At 37.6% G+C, this 16,606-nt stretch overlaps 1 protein-coding gene across 1 annotated transcript in view; it reads right to left on the reverse strand.

The window, feature by feature from the left end:
• Positions 1-11,261: 11,261 nt before the first annotated feature.
• LOC139719367 (uncharacterized) overlaps positions 11,262-16,606 on the reverse strand; it is a 94,207-nt gene continuing 88,862 nt past the window's right edge. Inside the window, exons 18-20 of the mRNA XM_071630782.1 lie at positions 14,796-14,881; positions 12,565-12,704; positions 11,262-11,804 (exon numbers count right to left, since the gene is read on the reverse strand). Coding sequence (XP_071486883.1) covers positions 11,512-11,804; positions 12,565-12,704; positions 14,796-14,881 — 519 coding nt within the window. The 3' untranslated portion in view covers positions 11,262-11,511. The remainder of the gene's footprint in view (positions 11,805-12,564; positions 12,705-14,795; positions 14,882-16,606) is intronic.

Raw genomic sequence — 16,606 nt, forward strand, 5'->3', positions numbered from 1 at the left:
TGTAAAGTTACACAAGACTTTAGGAACGACTGGAATATGAAGTGCCAATATGGGTGCCCATTTTATTTTTCCCTTGTGTTTTAACAAAGTACGACTGTATGTCAATATTTCATCTACATTGGGGCAAAAATACACTTTCAACTACAAATGTGTGTTAACATGTAAGAATAATCATTATCATCTGCAAATTTCAGCTTTGACTATTGAAATTAACAATAATTAGGAATCCCACTTGGCTTGCCATATTTAAGTCGTTCCTAAAGTCTTGCATAACTTTACGAACAGCTTTATGAAACAGCTTGGCCCGGAACTATTTTCATAGCTCTTGATTTTTATTACATAATTGTTCCTCCATGGTTCACCCTCCTAAAACTACCCACGTGGAGTTTTAGAGGGCAGTATTTAGGTTTGGAAGGCAATTCTTGAGATTCTAACCAAATCTGCTCAGCCAGCACCATTGTGAGTAAGAAGTGTTGACGGAAAAAATATTTTGACTGGCCCATCGCAGTCACCCTGGTGGTCTTTGGCACAGACCAATGGTAATCCACATGTTTGACTGATGCACCAATGTGCAGAAAGTCAAATGTTGAAACAGTGTCATTATCAAATGTTTGTCAGTAACTGACTGCTACTCTGGCCTCTGTGTGCATATTTATTTACTGCCTCAATCAGACAAAACATTGAAGTGCAATAAAGTTGAAACATATGGATAATTTGTATTTACTACATACTGTAAAACGAGGAATGTTCGCGTGCATTTTAATTTTGTGAATTTTGCGAAAGCCAAGATTTACAAAATTAAGATGCATGTGGAAGTTTGTGTCTACACTATATGTATTGAACGTTAGAGGCAACTCGCGAAAATTTCATGCCGAGAAAAAGGCCGTCGGCTCCAATTCACGAAAATTTCATGCTGCGAAAATATTGTGTTTTACAGTATGTGCCTTATTCAAGATACAACCAATGTGAAGAGCTTTCCCATCACAGTGAACAAACTTTGATACTCCAGCGTAAGCCTATTTTTTGTTGGAATTACTTTTCCAGAAAAAAATACCAACTTGATATAACATGTGCAATATCTACATGGTCTCATCTCCACATTGGATGTATTTTGTAAGGAAGTAACAAGGTATACATTTACAGTATGTGCTACAAAGCAAATGATAAGTGTTGCTGCCTTATGCTTCACACATTCTAGTCACAATACAGTGGACTCCCGTTATAAGGAAGTCCTCGGGACCAGCAGTTTTCTTTTGTTATGTCTAAATTTTGTTATAACCGAACAAACAGACAAACAATAAAAAGCATAGAGTGGATAATGTTGCTGCCTAAATTTTTACTTTGTTGTAAACTGGAATTTCGTTATAACTGTGTTTGTTATAACGGCAGTGCATTGTACTGTCATAACGTTCATAAAAAAATCAGTAAGATTACATGCAGAAGTGATAATGAGAGAACAGGGTCGAAGATAGAGTTTGATTTCTCCACCTTTTGTTACTTTACAGGGTCACAAGAGAAGGCGGCTGATGTTCTCTATCAAGTTTGCCAAGAGGTCCTGGAAAAAGAGGATGAGTACAGATGACTGACAGACGTAGAGCTAGTCTGGCTGAAGATGGAAAAGAAGTGTGTGTGAAGTGAACAGCATCTCACGTCATGGTGCTGAAAGGGCATTAGGAAATTCAGGGCCCGGTTGCATTAAAGCCATGATAAATGTAATGTCATTAACAGTAGCTCTGCAGTAAGTGGTAACTACCATAGCAACATTATTCCCTAGCCATTCAAAGCTGAGAAATCACTCATTGTGATTGCAGAGTTACTATTAATGGTGAAAGTTACCATAGTTTTATGAAACAAGGCCCAGTTTTCAAGGGCTCAGCATCTTTGAATGTTGCTTGCTTAAAACTACCTGTTTGTTATTGTATTTTTTTTTTTTTTTGGACATGAACTTGTTTGACATTTTCATGAAGCAAGATGAATTCTTGTGGCACTGGCAAAGATGTAACAGGGACCTTATGTTCTCTTACATATCTGAATCATAGGGGAAAATCCTCTCTCGTAACTGGAAAAAATCTAACTCTGAGGCTTGCTGCGATCAAAACAAGCAGCATAGGATGTAACAAGCATCCACCTAAGCTGTGTAATTACGCATTGTTTTGGGGCGATGGCGATTTGCTCATATTAATGTTGTCATGCAAAGCCCAAGTTAGTGTATATTGTCACTGATGCATTCCTTTTAGTTCTCTGCTTTCTATCAAAACGACCTCCTCTTTGACCTTTTCCCCTAAGGTACATTTAGAAAATCTTTGCAAAGAGAAGTTGCTAAAGATAAATGTTGCAATATAGCCATCCTATATCTTTTATGTCAATGAATTAATCATGTGAGCACGTGAAATGCCTATCAGCAGTACTTGATATTCCCCAGTCAAAGGAAAAAAAATAGTGTTACAATGTAGGTGAAAAGGAAAAAAAGAGTATGAAAAAGTCAACAGGATGTGTAGTTTCAGTCAATTTGGACTTGAAAGAAGAAAGTAATGGAGTTTCTGAAATTTCACAGATACAGAAAAGTGATGCTAGTTACAACCACATTTGGTATGCAAATTAGCGGAGGTGATGTCATTGTCTCACAGCACTCCCATTGGTTTGTACAAGGTCATGTGACTGGCCAGTAATTCTGCTCAACTGCAACCCCAACTGCCTTAAAAAGTTTTAGGGAGGTTGCTGCCACTCTGCAGTATTTGACGCATATGATTTTATTTATTCTGCTTGGTTTCATCAAGGAAGTTCGAGAAATGGAGTCACAACAATCTTATTCGCTTTGATCCCATGCTCGAAGCCGCCACTCAAAAAATATTTGAAGTATGTGTCAAACTGGATCTGCCACTCAGATGCGAAGACAATTGACTAGTGTCTCATTGCATAATCACCAGCCACTTTCCAAGGAAGAATTGTCTTTGTAATGGTAATTACTTTTCGCTATCCCTACTTACAAACGATGGGCGGTAGACAATGGTAAAGGCACGGGGATGCGGGAATAGAAATTGCTCAAATATTGCTGAAATAGATATCAAAATTACTCGACTGTACGTGTCTGTATGCTAATCTGACATATTAATTTATAAAGAACTATACTTGAAGATGATACCATATTAGTTTCATTTGGCGGAAATAAGGAGAAAAGTGATAAAACCGGCTTTCCATGAGGGTAAACTTTCAAACACTTTCACAAAATACAGCTCAGGTTTACACTTTTGCACATATTTTTGAACGGAATTGACTTTTGTTTTATATGCTTTATCATTAGGTGAAATTTCATTGCATTTGATATATAAACGAGCAGCATATACCCGATATTATGTTAGCATTAAAAATGAATCTTCAGATTGCTCAGAAAGATGGCGGCTTCAAGCATCGAACATCAAAGGCACAAATGCACCTGTGGAATTCTTTTGTCCATCCATAGAAAACTGACAGCTGATTGAATAATTATAGTCAGTTGTAACTCCATCTCTCGAACCTCCTTGGTTTCATTTCAAGCAAGGAATTTAATAAATGACTTTTTGTCCAGACCAGTTGGAAAGTTTGTGAGGCATTGCTCATCCAACTTGTGTATGTGATCTTGGCCAATATCTGTTTTTCTTTTCTTTTTTTAACCGCTGAAACAAGAATTCCATACAATTTACGTATTCATGAATTCCATATCATTCTATTTTTTTTTTGCTTGGTTGTAATCAAACATCTACTGCTCCTTATGTTTGACTTGTCCTGTTTGTATACCTATGTTGAACATTGATTGGCTGCTATCACTGGCATAATATTGATTCTCATTGTGTGAGTTAACTTGCCTTCTTATGTGGCATATGATAATCTTGTATAACCAACTGTGCATTGTTGCAAAGTTTACTATTTTTGCCATGCAAAAACTCTTCCTTCTATATTTCTATGCTTCCGTACTTCTATGTCATTTACTTCCAGATAATAATGCGTACTTGGTTATCTAGCAATGTGTCTTGTATATAGGAAATATCTACTTAAAAAGAAGTTACTATTCTGAGTTATATTCCAGCAATTTGCTTCAAGTTTCAAGACACAGTAAAACAAACATATTTTAGATGTCAGCTCGCCTGAAACATATGCCTCAGAAAAGCATGAACTCTTCATTGCATCATGTTGATGTCCCAAACACAGTCCCAAACACCATTACTGTCAACATTTGTTTTTTTTTTTTGGTTGTTGTTGTTAGAGGGGGGGGGGGGGGGTTGTTTTGTTTGTGTTTTAATGTACAGAACTTGGTTATATGAATTTGTAAACAGGGTCTTGAGATATGTATGGAAGAAAAGTAAAACTACAAGATGCTTTTTAAGGGCATTTCTAGTTCACTAGTCTAGTTCTGGTTTAATGAATGTACTCATCAGAATTGTCCTTTCGAAGCTCACAGAAGAAAAAAAAAAAACATGAAGTACAGCTCCAGTCATCATGCGTTATCATTTTTTATTTAATGTCTGAATAAGTAAGAATGAATTTCATCTTTTGACAATATGGAAGTGACTACCAAGTAAAGGTAATAACCTTTGCCAATGAATTTCTCTGATAAACAGAAATGACAATTTGCTTCCCTGATAGATGAGGCTATGGTGGAATGATGACTGGTTGTGAACCACTTTAAGAGATGTCATCCTAATATAACAGGAGCAGATGAGGGCAACTCTCTGAGATTCTGTAATACTTTGAACCACTTTCTTTATGCAGCTGATTTTTCCTCTGTTTTGTTTTGTTCTGTAGCAAATATACTCTTTAGACACAGCAGTGTATACGACAAATATTTTGTGAGGTTTTTATTTTTTCATTTTTCATAAGTTGAGTGCTATTCGCAAATTCAAAAACAGGTGAAACTATAAACTTTGATATTGAGATGAATGTGACGTGCACCCATTCATTTCTGTGTTCAGTACTGTACTCCAAAATCACAAATTTAACTACTCACAAAATTATCAGGAACTCCCAATTCGTGAAAAATTAGATTCTTAGATATATGGCATATACAGAGTACTTGCTTGACGAGGGAAAAAAGGTACAAAGTGTATGTTAAGCACTCAAATCCATATGGAGGTACAAGTTTTGTATGACGTACAACGACTTACTGTGACTTTTCACATGTAGAATGCATAAAACATTAATTCACCATAGCCCTTTACTATTAGTAAGCTGTTGTAATATGTCATTGCCACCCTGTGACATATGATTGTGGAGAGCAACATAGATTTTCTTGACTGATTTTTAGTCTTATTTAATGGTCTCTGAGGTACACCAGTTGAGTTTTGCAGGCAAATACATGCTTTGCAAAAAGTGCCTTGATTGTTGAGTTTGGGTTTATGTAGAAGCCTCTTCGTGACAAACTTTTGCACTTTGTGATCAATGTTAGTATCCTGATGACAGTATTTGGTATCAGAGGAAAATGTATGATTCTAGGCTGTGGCTGCCATCTTGTGTTACATTAACAGCAATAGCAATGAGTATTAATCCAAGCAATTATGCATGTCATCATTATATTCATTTTGTGTGTATTATTAATGTGTATTCCCCCAGAATGGAGCTTAAGTGGGTTGAAGTGTCAAAATCACAGGAGGGCATTCACTTTCACTGTGCAATCACCAAATAGTATATTATCTTGTGTTCAACTGAGATTTACCTCCTTGTGTACAAAATAGTTTGCCTCAAACCTCGAAGTCACACACAAGTTGCCGAAAGTTAGTTCCCTAAATGCTTATTGGTAACACATGTACTTGGTAAGTATTATTGTTGTTGTCGATGTCAGCACCATCATCACTATTACAATCATCAATGCTTTTAGATTTGTTGCTGCCTTTACTGGATGTAAAAATGGTAAAATTGGAAGCCTCGACAAGATACAGTGTAGTGCCACCGACATGCCCTGGCTAAGGCTTTGTTGATGATCTAATGGTGCCAAAAAAGAATTCTTTTAATGTGACTAATTTCACTTGAACTTTTTTTTTCTTGAAGACATTTCTTTCATTCCACTGCTTCCATTCAATGATACTTTGCAAGAAATTCTTGTATGTCTGAAAAATCTGTGTAAATTGCTTGAATTGTGTGTGTGTGTGTGTGTGTGTGGAATATGTCAGATTCTTGTGTATTCCTGTCAAAAATATCAAACCAGATGAGATATTTAATAGATGTAATCTGAATGTACCTGCAATTCAAATTATATTCTTCTCCTTTGTAAAAAGCAAAAAATATATCAGATGTACAATGCAAAGAATAAAGATGCTTTTGTTTCAATAAGATTCTCATTTCAGCTGCTTGATATGAAGACACTTGATGTGTACAGGTATGTAATGTAGAAAAAGATATTGTGTGTGTATGTGTGTGTGCGTGCATGTGTGTCTGTTTGTTTGTTCTGTGTGGAATCTGCCTCCCTTCCACCCCCCCCCCCCGATTTAGCATAGCCAATAAAACAAAACAAAAAACAAAACAAAAAAAAAAACGGCCTGATTAGGGTGAAGGCCCTAGGACTACATTTGAGGTATACATGTACATATGTATAATGCACCTGCCCTTTCTGCATATTTAGGACCTGTATGAAGGTCAATGGTTTTCACACGATTCAAGTGGGGAAATGTGAAAATTCTTAAACATATCCTTGATGTTGTGTATTACTACATTATGCCTGAATTTTTACTAACCAAACTGAGTTTAAGTATTGTTTCTTACGGTTTTCGTTTATCAAAAAAAAAAAAAACCAAACTTAAAAACAAATAATGGAATATGCCTGGTTTTAACGTAGGGCAAGCTATCATATTCCTGGTTGAAGCATCTTACAAGAATGTATGTGTGTGTGTGCACTTACCCATGGTGTAAAGCGAGGACACACATACGAACTTCACATTTAAACCGAGGACACAGAGAACAGAGGACGTACTCGGTAAGCAGACCATTCCAAACGGTTTGCTTTTGCATGCTTTTGCATGTAGGGGTACATGTTTGTAGGTCCTCAATTAGCATTATTGTAATAAGTCCTCGGTTGGATGGTAATATATGAATGAGTCCTCAGTTGACAAGAGTCCTACTGACACACAGGTCCTCGGTTATGTGGTAAAATTCTTATGGGTAAAACAGGTCCTCGGTTTCCACCATAGACGCGTATGAGTGTGTGTGTGTGTGTGTATGTATCATTAACAGTGAGAGGTCACACTTCTTAAGCTTGTTCTGTGCAAGATCAGGTGGAAATTGGGAGGATAACGTTTAGCAGTTGGGTAAACTCTGCCACCAGTACAAAAACTTGACGAACAACACCATACCAGGACACACATGCAGAGGATATACTTTTGCATCATATTCTTTGCATTCATGCAATTTATTCGAGTTGTACTCGGAGTTCTCTCAAGTTTAAAATGTCAGTTTTGCGTGCTTGCAAATTGTATACTCTCTTGGGTGAGATTTGCAGAAGAGTAAACACAAAAGGCGAGTCTGGCAGTTACAATACATACAGAAGACTCGTCACTCGACTTGAAATGTGCCACATTTAATATTGCGTGCTCACAAAGGTGTCTATAATCCGATCCTTTATACACTGCAGTGCAATGCGTCATCAGTCTTTAAATACTCAACTTAAAAAAGGCTATGTGGTACAAAGACAGTCATACGTACAGGGTATGAATGAGTAGTTGACATTCATGGTTTTGTCTGAGGCAAGAATCAAAATATTTTATGTTTGCAAAATGAGAAGTATCTCAACACGGCATTCAAGATTTGCTTACCAACAAGTTCAGTGCATCTTGTTCCACAATCACACTCTTTTTATCATCCATGTGGCAAATTAGATTAACCAGGTCATGGTTTAAATTCACCACATTTTACAGCAACAACAGGACAGTGTATCAAGCGTTGGCCAATGCACACAAAAGAAAGAGAAAATATGGACGATTGTAAAGGCACTTGGATGCGAGGAGAGACGCCTCAAATTCCAAACAAATCGTGTGCAAACGTGTTGGTGTAGCAAAATGAAAGATTACCTCATCAATAAACAAGCACTTTGTTTTTGGTTTAAAATCACTATCCAGAATCTTCACTTTCAGTAAGATTCTACTCAGTCAGATGTCACTTTGGCCAATTGGTTTTGAAGAAAGTTCTTTCTGACATTTGACATCGGTTTCTTGACAAAAAAATGAAAACGTCATGTGGCACACTTGCAGATGTTATTGGCATAATGGATTGTTCCCAGATAACAATTTTGTCAAAAGATGGTGAACTTTTATCAATAACTGTCTTTTATTTCATTACAAGAAACACTCTAACTTCTTAACCAGAAATCCCTGGTATAACTGGTACGTGGTTTTTTAAATTACTTGAATTTGTTATTATATGTTAAACTTCATATCATACATTTTCTTTCAACAATGCGATCATTCATTAAGACCTGAAGTATCAGTTTTTATATACGGGGGAAAGTAAATATAAGACTCAAAAATATACATAAAAAATAACTTTCAAAGAAAATATACAGCATAAATAAAAATTTGACGATTTGACAATCTCCTTTCAACAGATAAGAACAAACACAAAACCATTGCAGCTTATGAAAAAAGATAAACAGAACGTTGGTGGTTAATGAACAGATCATTATAGTTGGTAAACGCATCTTCCAGAGGTCTTTGATATTAATGACTACATCGTCGGTTGAGAAAGAGAATGTCATTAAGGTGCCTCAAACACTATGGCTGTAGTGGTAACTTACGCCCTTATCATTCTCAGCCAGCGACATGGACATCACAGGAATTTCGTTATCACATTTCATTTGGGTATTTGAATAAGTCCAACCGTAAAGCAAGGCATGAAGATGACACACAAAAAAATCATGTTGACTCAAATGAGATTACTCACAAACCATGTGTAACTTTGAATTGACAAGCAGTGTATGAACAATATTAGAGATGACTCCTTGACATTCCTTCCTTTACATAAATGCCAACAAGTCACAAATACTCTGTAGTGTACGATTTCAAAATTATGTCTGATAAATTATCTCTTGGTATATATTACACATTGCAATGATGGGAGAAATAACCTTTCGATATAACTAAAGAACACCTCTCGATAGGTCAAACTTACTGTTGGTTATTTCATGCACATATTAATTAATCGATAAGCTGCCATGCAAACTTGTACTTATGAGTAACGGTACTCCCTTTGGATCAACACAATGACTTAACATGGATTCCTCCTCTCATATTTGGCATGCATATGATTACACTACAAAAAAAAAATCCTCAGGAGCTCAATTCATTGAAGATAATGGTAACTTACGATAACAGCAGACACTGCAGCCCATTTGTTACAACTTTGGCAGTTTTACACATATCTTGTAAGTTTAAATTATAGGTTGTTCTGCTGCATTTCCTTCCTCGGTGTACCATAGCTGTATGCAATATCGTTCTACCAAGGAATGCTAGCTCCCTCTCAATTCTCTAGGCTATATACAACGGGAGTCCGCGCCCTCTCCATCATCTCAGAACTAAATATACACCAAGTTTGGGCCAACATCACTTCATGCTATTATTGCAATCATGGGGTAATTTGATGCAGGCCAGATTTCACAAACACCTGAGCACCGTCAAACTTCTGTTGGAACAAACTGGTCAAACTTGCACACTTTGCTCATGTTGCTCTAACATGGAATAACTGGTCTGTGAACATATACATATATCACAGACAACTCCATGGCATTGAGTGGAGTTTATATGCCTGTACATGTATGTTATGTGCCTGTTGCCAAAAAAAAAAATCAAAAATCAAAAAAAAAAATCATCATTTTGCTCTTGTTACATTGTTTGCTCTTCATCAAATCAAAATTACAAATACTAATAATTTACCTATATCAGTTTTTACCCTGATCCAAGTTCAACACAATTTACTTGTTGTGTTTCACTTTTTATTTTGTTTTTTTTTACCACATTTTAGATGTAAAAATTAACAGAAAGAATACACTCATCACTTGCATAAATCTGACTCATACTGAGGCATGTAGGAATTCTTATTCACTATATACTACAGACAACCATAGCAAAACTAAGGAAGTTAATTGAGATGAAAATTCAATTTTATTTTCTATCTAACTCTGTCTCAGAGGGACATATCTGAACTTGAGATGGTGATAGTAAGACATTCCAACAAACGCTACAAGTTCAGCCACACTTCGTTTGCAAGGCCAAAAAACAGCAGTGTATTTCAGGAAAAAAATACTTGATTGTCGTATAATACTTAGTTATTATTTTCTCTCTCTCTCGATCTCTCTCGATTCTTTGTTCTTATATTTTGCTAAATTTGACTTTCTCTCTCATAGCACATATTGCTTATACAACAATCGTATATGCACACACAAACACACTGTTGGTGGGCTACAGATATTTTTTTGTCTTTTTCAGGAGTGTGTGATGATATGAGATGAACGACATTGATCTTTATAAAAGAAAAATATGATTACCCAACAGTCCATCACTTAGTTTCTATCTCTCTCCCTCTCTCTCTCTCTCTCTCTCTCTCCCCCTCTCTCTCACTCTGTATCTGTCTGTCTGTCTGTCTCTCTCTCTCTCTTTGAACATTGTAACATCTCAAAATATCAAGAGTTCAATTCTTACTAGAGAGAGACTCTCACAAACAGGAGTTTTAAATTACTGAGAGAAATATCTCCAGATGCCATGTGTCTGTTCTTGCTGGAGATAGAATCTATCCTTGGCTGATGGAGCAAACACGCAGAGTTTTGCCTCGGACACCCCCCACTACACTTATCAAAATCCACCAGAGCTTCCTTCATCATCATTTGGCAATAGTTTGTCTGATACAGCTGATGATGAGTAACACAGGCTCCAGATAGAGAGAGTTGAACAGTGGAAGTAAATCAGCACACTTGATGAGCAAATGACGGCGTTTCATTTCCCTCCAAACATTGATCACTGACGGCCTGAATGAATGAGTTTGAGGAGTTTGAGAAGTTTGAGCGGGATGAGTTTGAGAAAGCTTGGCCACCTCATCAAATCTAATATCACATGTCACTTATAGAGTCCAGAATCAAACTCTCAGATGACAAGCCCATCCTCCTCCTCCTTCTCCAAGCTTGCTCTGGTGTGACTTCTTCCCCTCTTTGTTGCCGAGGGATTTCGTCACTTTCGTCCTCCACTTCATTCGATCACTAGAAATACTAGAATGGCAAGTTAAAACCTTGGTAAATTACACTATTTTTTCTCTTGTCTACATCACAGTCCTGGAGCAGTCCCTCAGACTGCTCCCTGATGACCTCAACATCATCTTCCAGTGATGCAGTCTCATCAGCTCCTGGATTAGACAGAGATGCTGTTTATCCATCTTCTGTTGATGGGGACTTCATGTTTGCAGCACATCACATGAGAGAGGAAGATGTGAATGTGCATTGAGAGATGATACCAGTCACTTGGGATATGCTACCCCAGTGGTCTCAAAGGGGGGTGGAGTCAAACCCCCTCAGAGGTAATACTCCTCCCCCTCCTCATGCTGGTAGTGGGCCTGAGGATGATGCTGCTGCTGCTGTTGCTGCTGTTGCTGGGGATGCCTGGGCCGTGCGAGGGCCGGGTTGACCGCGCCCGCCCGCCCAACGTGGCCCCGGGGTGTGGACGGGGGCAGTGACCTGGGGCTTTCCGAGTCGGAGGCGGTGCCGAAGTTGAACTCGTTGATGTATTGCCGCCGCATCTGGTTGACAGGCGAAAGTTGCTCAGGGAGCTTGATCTCATTGCGAGGGTCCACCATGCTGTGGATTTCTGTGATGCATACCAGGGTAAAACAGAGATGTTACAACTTGCGAGTAATACAGATAAAACTTACAAATGTAAACTACTCAGAACTCCTCAACTTTACACATCAAAATGATGAGAAAGTCCTCTCACAAAATAAATGATATTCTTTTACACCTAAATACAACTGAGAAATTATGCACTTGTATACAAACTTCATTCTGAGGGTTTTGAGGACAGCCAGCTGGTACTGTTGTCTTGACCTCCCCTTCATAAAACTATAATAAAAACATAATCTTCATCATAAAACTGTTTATCACACTCCAAACATTTTGTTTTTGAAACTCTTTTAAATTGGCGATGATACTGAGCATTAGGTTCTTCAATTTGATTACAATACATCAACTGTTTACAGCAGAACATGTGAAAGCATTCAATAAGAAATAAGATGAATTTATATATCATGTCGAATGTTAAACTGTTCATTGCCATAAATGACATGACTCAATTTGCAATTTGCTAAAAAGGGCGTATTTTCCATCTTCCATGTGTTTGGTATACGTGACATTACAAGTTGCTAAATTGAAGACAGTTCTCTATTTCGACCAGATCTTTCCTGAGTTAAGTATTAATAAATCTCCACAGTATGGTATGGCAGAGACATAACCTTCAATTTGATTTGGAGATAGACACATCAATGGCAGTTTTTACACAGCATTTCTCATTTATTCCTCAATAAGTGGGAGAGAAAGAATAATGAAGAGGGATTCAGTCTAAAGTAGTTCACCTTCTAATCTCTTCTCCATCTTCCGTAAGTTCTGCAGGATGCCTGCGACCTCCTTGTTGTTGGTCTTGAGCAGCGGAAACTCGGAGTCCCTCAGGACGCGAGACAGTTCCTCCTCACTGGCACCCGGCTGCTGCAGCTTCCTGCAAGAGGACAGATCAGAGGACCCAGAAGCTTTTTAGCAGACACGTGCCATGCAAACCTCCTTGACTTCTGAATCAAAATACCACAGCTCACACTCTGTAGCTCTCTCTATTGCAGCTGTGAGATTTGGTGGTGCCCTTGTGAAATGACTCACAAAATGCTAAAATCAGCAGTTCACTCTTGCACACTCCATCTAAGTTGGTCTGAGTCAAAGTATCACCAACGTAACAATCATATAAAAGCAATAATGTAGAAGCAGAAATGTTCACAGTACATTAATTTTCGTATATTTCACTCTACTTTTGGCTAGTGTGCATTTACACTGTAAAACCAGTGAAAATCACACTTTTCTCTGCATACGTTGAATGGGTTGATAATTGCTGAGCACAATTTCAAGAACCCACGAATATGTTTTTGAGCCACTAAGCGTGAAATATTAATTGCGCAAGAATATTGACTTTTACAATAACGAGAACGATATTCATGGTGACGATGGTCACATTAATGATATTATCATCACTGTTATCACAATCATTGTTACCACCATTATCGTCAACACTGTTGTCATCATTATTCATAATTACCATTATCTGATTCATTGTTATCATCATTATTTCTATCACCATTATAAAACTGCCATTACCATAACAGCGAATGACACACACACACACACACACACACACACACACACACACACACACACACACACACACACACACACACAAACGAACAAAGTAACAGTCTGTTTACAGCTACAGAAACCCCTTGAAACATTTCACTCATCATTGAGCTGTAAATCAAGACAGGGCAGCATCAGATATGCAGTCATGCATGGACCTTGGAAACCTAAAATATCTCTATCTTTCACTGATCGACATCCTGCAGCAGCAACACACAAGGATTCTAGTCAGGATCTACAGAGATGAAATCAGTAATGGCACTGTGTATCCTAAGATGGCCATCAGTGACGACAGTCTACAATATCACAGACATGAAAACTCTACAGAAATAGGTCAGGATTTCCTCTCAAAATGTCTTCTTGGGTTTTTTTCAGGTTCTATCTCTTGCTGTTTAAAACTTTTTTCTTTTTTGGGGGGGTACTTTTTTTGTCTTTTTTTTTTTTGTTTACAGCATTTTTGCATTGAAATCATTTCTGGGATAAAGAGATTTCAGATGTTCCTTGCACACATCTCTTAAGGCACACTTCCTCTTTGGATTCTGTTCCATCTCCCCCCCTCCCCCCTCCCCCCCTCCCCCCCCCCCCCCTCCCCCCCCCCCCCCAATATCTCTTACTCTCTTTCTCTGTCTCTTTCACAATGTGATGCTAGCCTTCAAACAAGCATGAGTTAAAAACATCTTATCAAAAGTCACACACAAAAGACCAAGTGCAGACAAAAGTGTAGGTTAGGGATGACACATTATATGACATGACATTTTGATAAGGCTAAAATTGCAACCAGCACACTGACTGATGGATTCGCATGTAAAGTCCTTTGCTTCGTAGAGGATTGACATACACAAGGATTAAAAAAGAAAGACAAAGAGTGATGCTACTTTACTAGTGGAAAATTGAAAGTTATTGTTGTTGTTGTTGTTTTTTGTCAAGCTTTGGGGAGTTTTTTTTTTTTTTTTTTCTCCAAGGAATGAACCATTATGGGGCCATGTGTCATTTTTTATTATCAGAGGTGATATAACAGGGGAAGCCAGAGTTGAAGAAAATAGAATTATTGAAAGAAAATTTGCAAAACCATATCACAGAAGATGTTGCATGATATGTCTGAGCAGGCTGCTGAAATCAACACAAGAAGATCACTTCAATTCAAATACCAATTCATTTTTCTTTTACCCTTCTATTTTCTGGTTACAAACAACATCTGTACCACTCTTGCACACTTTATATCTATATCAATACTTTCTTTGAGCCTCTGAGAAGTTTAATACCAGCAAAACAAAAGTTCCACCTAGTATTTTCACACTCTGGGATTCAAACAAGATTTTAACTGGCCAGAATTGCAGAAAAAACAGATAGAAAGGGAAGGACCCACAAGATCATAATAAAGAAACTGAAATAAAGCAAGAGTTCAGCTTACTTGAGTTTGAAGGCAATCTTGTCCGCAGAATCTTTCATCTTGATGGACAGGTGGTGGATGGAAGACAGTACCAGGCTGTCAAATGACTGCAGGAAAGGATTGGGGAGAACAAGATGGAGATTTTAGATTCCATCCACCTGGGGAAGGCATTTTCTGTAGGGCGTTTAATTACGACATGTAGCAACATGGGCTGCAAAATTTATCACAGTTGAAAAAAGGAGGAGGAGATTTCTTTTAGAATGAATGATGGCTGAATGTTAAATAGTTCCCTCTTGTGTAAAACACTCTACCAAATTGTACATTTTCCATTTTATTCATAAAAGATGAAGCGCTAGTGAGAGAGCATTGTTCAGTGGAATGAGCTCATCTACCTGCAACAGGCCTGTCTAGAGTCTGATAAGTTGCCCATATGTGTTTTCTGAATCTATAACTACAATAAACACTGTAACCAAATGTCACACTGTTGCTAGGTAAGGCAAGTCTTAGGTATCTCTTAAGTCATTTTTGGCAACATCATGGATAGCTTTTGCATAGAAAGCATGCATATAGAAATTAAAGGCATTTGCAAACCAGTTATGGAAAGTAAGGAGAAGGAAACTGCTATGAGACACATTTCTTTCTTCTCCAACATCCATGGAAGAAAGAAGAAAAATATGACCATATTCTGCTATCCTAAAATCAGGAAATCTTGTTACTTGAAGCATTCTGCAGAACACTAGCAAAAGCTTAACAGATGTTTCATATCCCCCAATGTCAACAGAAAAAAGAAGAAGAAATATAGATTCTGCTAGCCTAGAATCCCGAAATCTTGTTATTCAGAGCATTTTTCACTACACTGGCAAATGCTTCACATTAATACTACCAAAGGAGGCATTTTCCCCTCCATCAACTTGGCATGCTCATTATATTGAGTGTTTCTAAAGGAATACATGGATAATAAGGTCACATGTCAGGCACAAAGGTAATGAACAATGCCATACTCAACTACAAAGTAAAAACACAAGAAAACATATCCCACAACTGATATATAACATGTAAGATGCACTGTAATATCTACACGGTATCCAAATAAAAGCATGCTTTCATGAAATTAACAATTGCTAGGGTTCTTTCACAGAGAAGAACATAACTAAAATAATCTCCAGATGCTCATGACTGAAGACTCTCACATATGTAAATGAACACCATCATGAAAATAAACAGAAGCTCTGCATTTGGGAGGAAATTCAATATTTGTCTTCTGCATTTCATCAGAGAGTGCAACCTGAAGTCTTTACATGGTATAAATGCTTCAGAAATGTATCCATATTTTTTCTCCAATTTCCACCAATTTCCAGTGCAATTTGTAATCTAATCCAGAATCAGTGCTGACATTCTTGTTTATGTACATTCAAAAAAAAAGAAGTTGAAAAGGATGGACAAGAGGCTTACAACATGCTACATTTGTTGCAACTCATTGGCAGTTATGTGTCACATGACCCTGCCTGGCCTCTCCTATAGAGGACAGTATGACCTTGTCATTGAATCAGGTTACAGAGTGTCTGCCAGCCAAAGGCACAGTCATGTGAACTACAAGTAGTAATTTAAGTTGAAATGAAGCCAAGGTACATTTTACAAGCAATCTTTGTTTTTTGTTTTTGTTTTTTCTCTCTTCACACTAATTCAACTTCCAGTCACTATGAAGATTACAGGGGCAGAAATGCATTGTAATGTTATGGCCTCATGCAGAGTTTGAAGGTCCTGCCCTGTTTTTGAAGGTTGAGTGGCAAAACAAACATCTACATACCCCAATGAGTACCAAAACAAATCTA

The sequence above is a fragment of the Diadema antillarum genome, unplaced genomic scaffold (genome assembly GCF_040938485.1).
Source record: "Diadema antillarum isolate AM-2024a unplaced genomic scaffold, OU_Dant_1.0 scf00000109, whole genome shotgun sequence".
In the NCBI taxonomy this organism is placed as follows: domain Eukaryota; kingdom Metazoa; phylum Echinodermata; class Echinoidea; order Diadematoida; family Diadematidae; genus Diadema; species Diadema antillarum.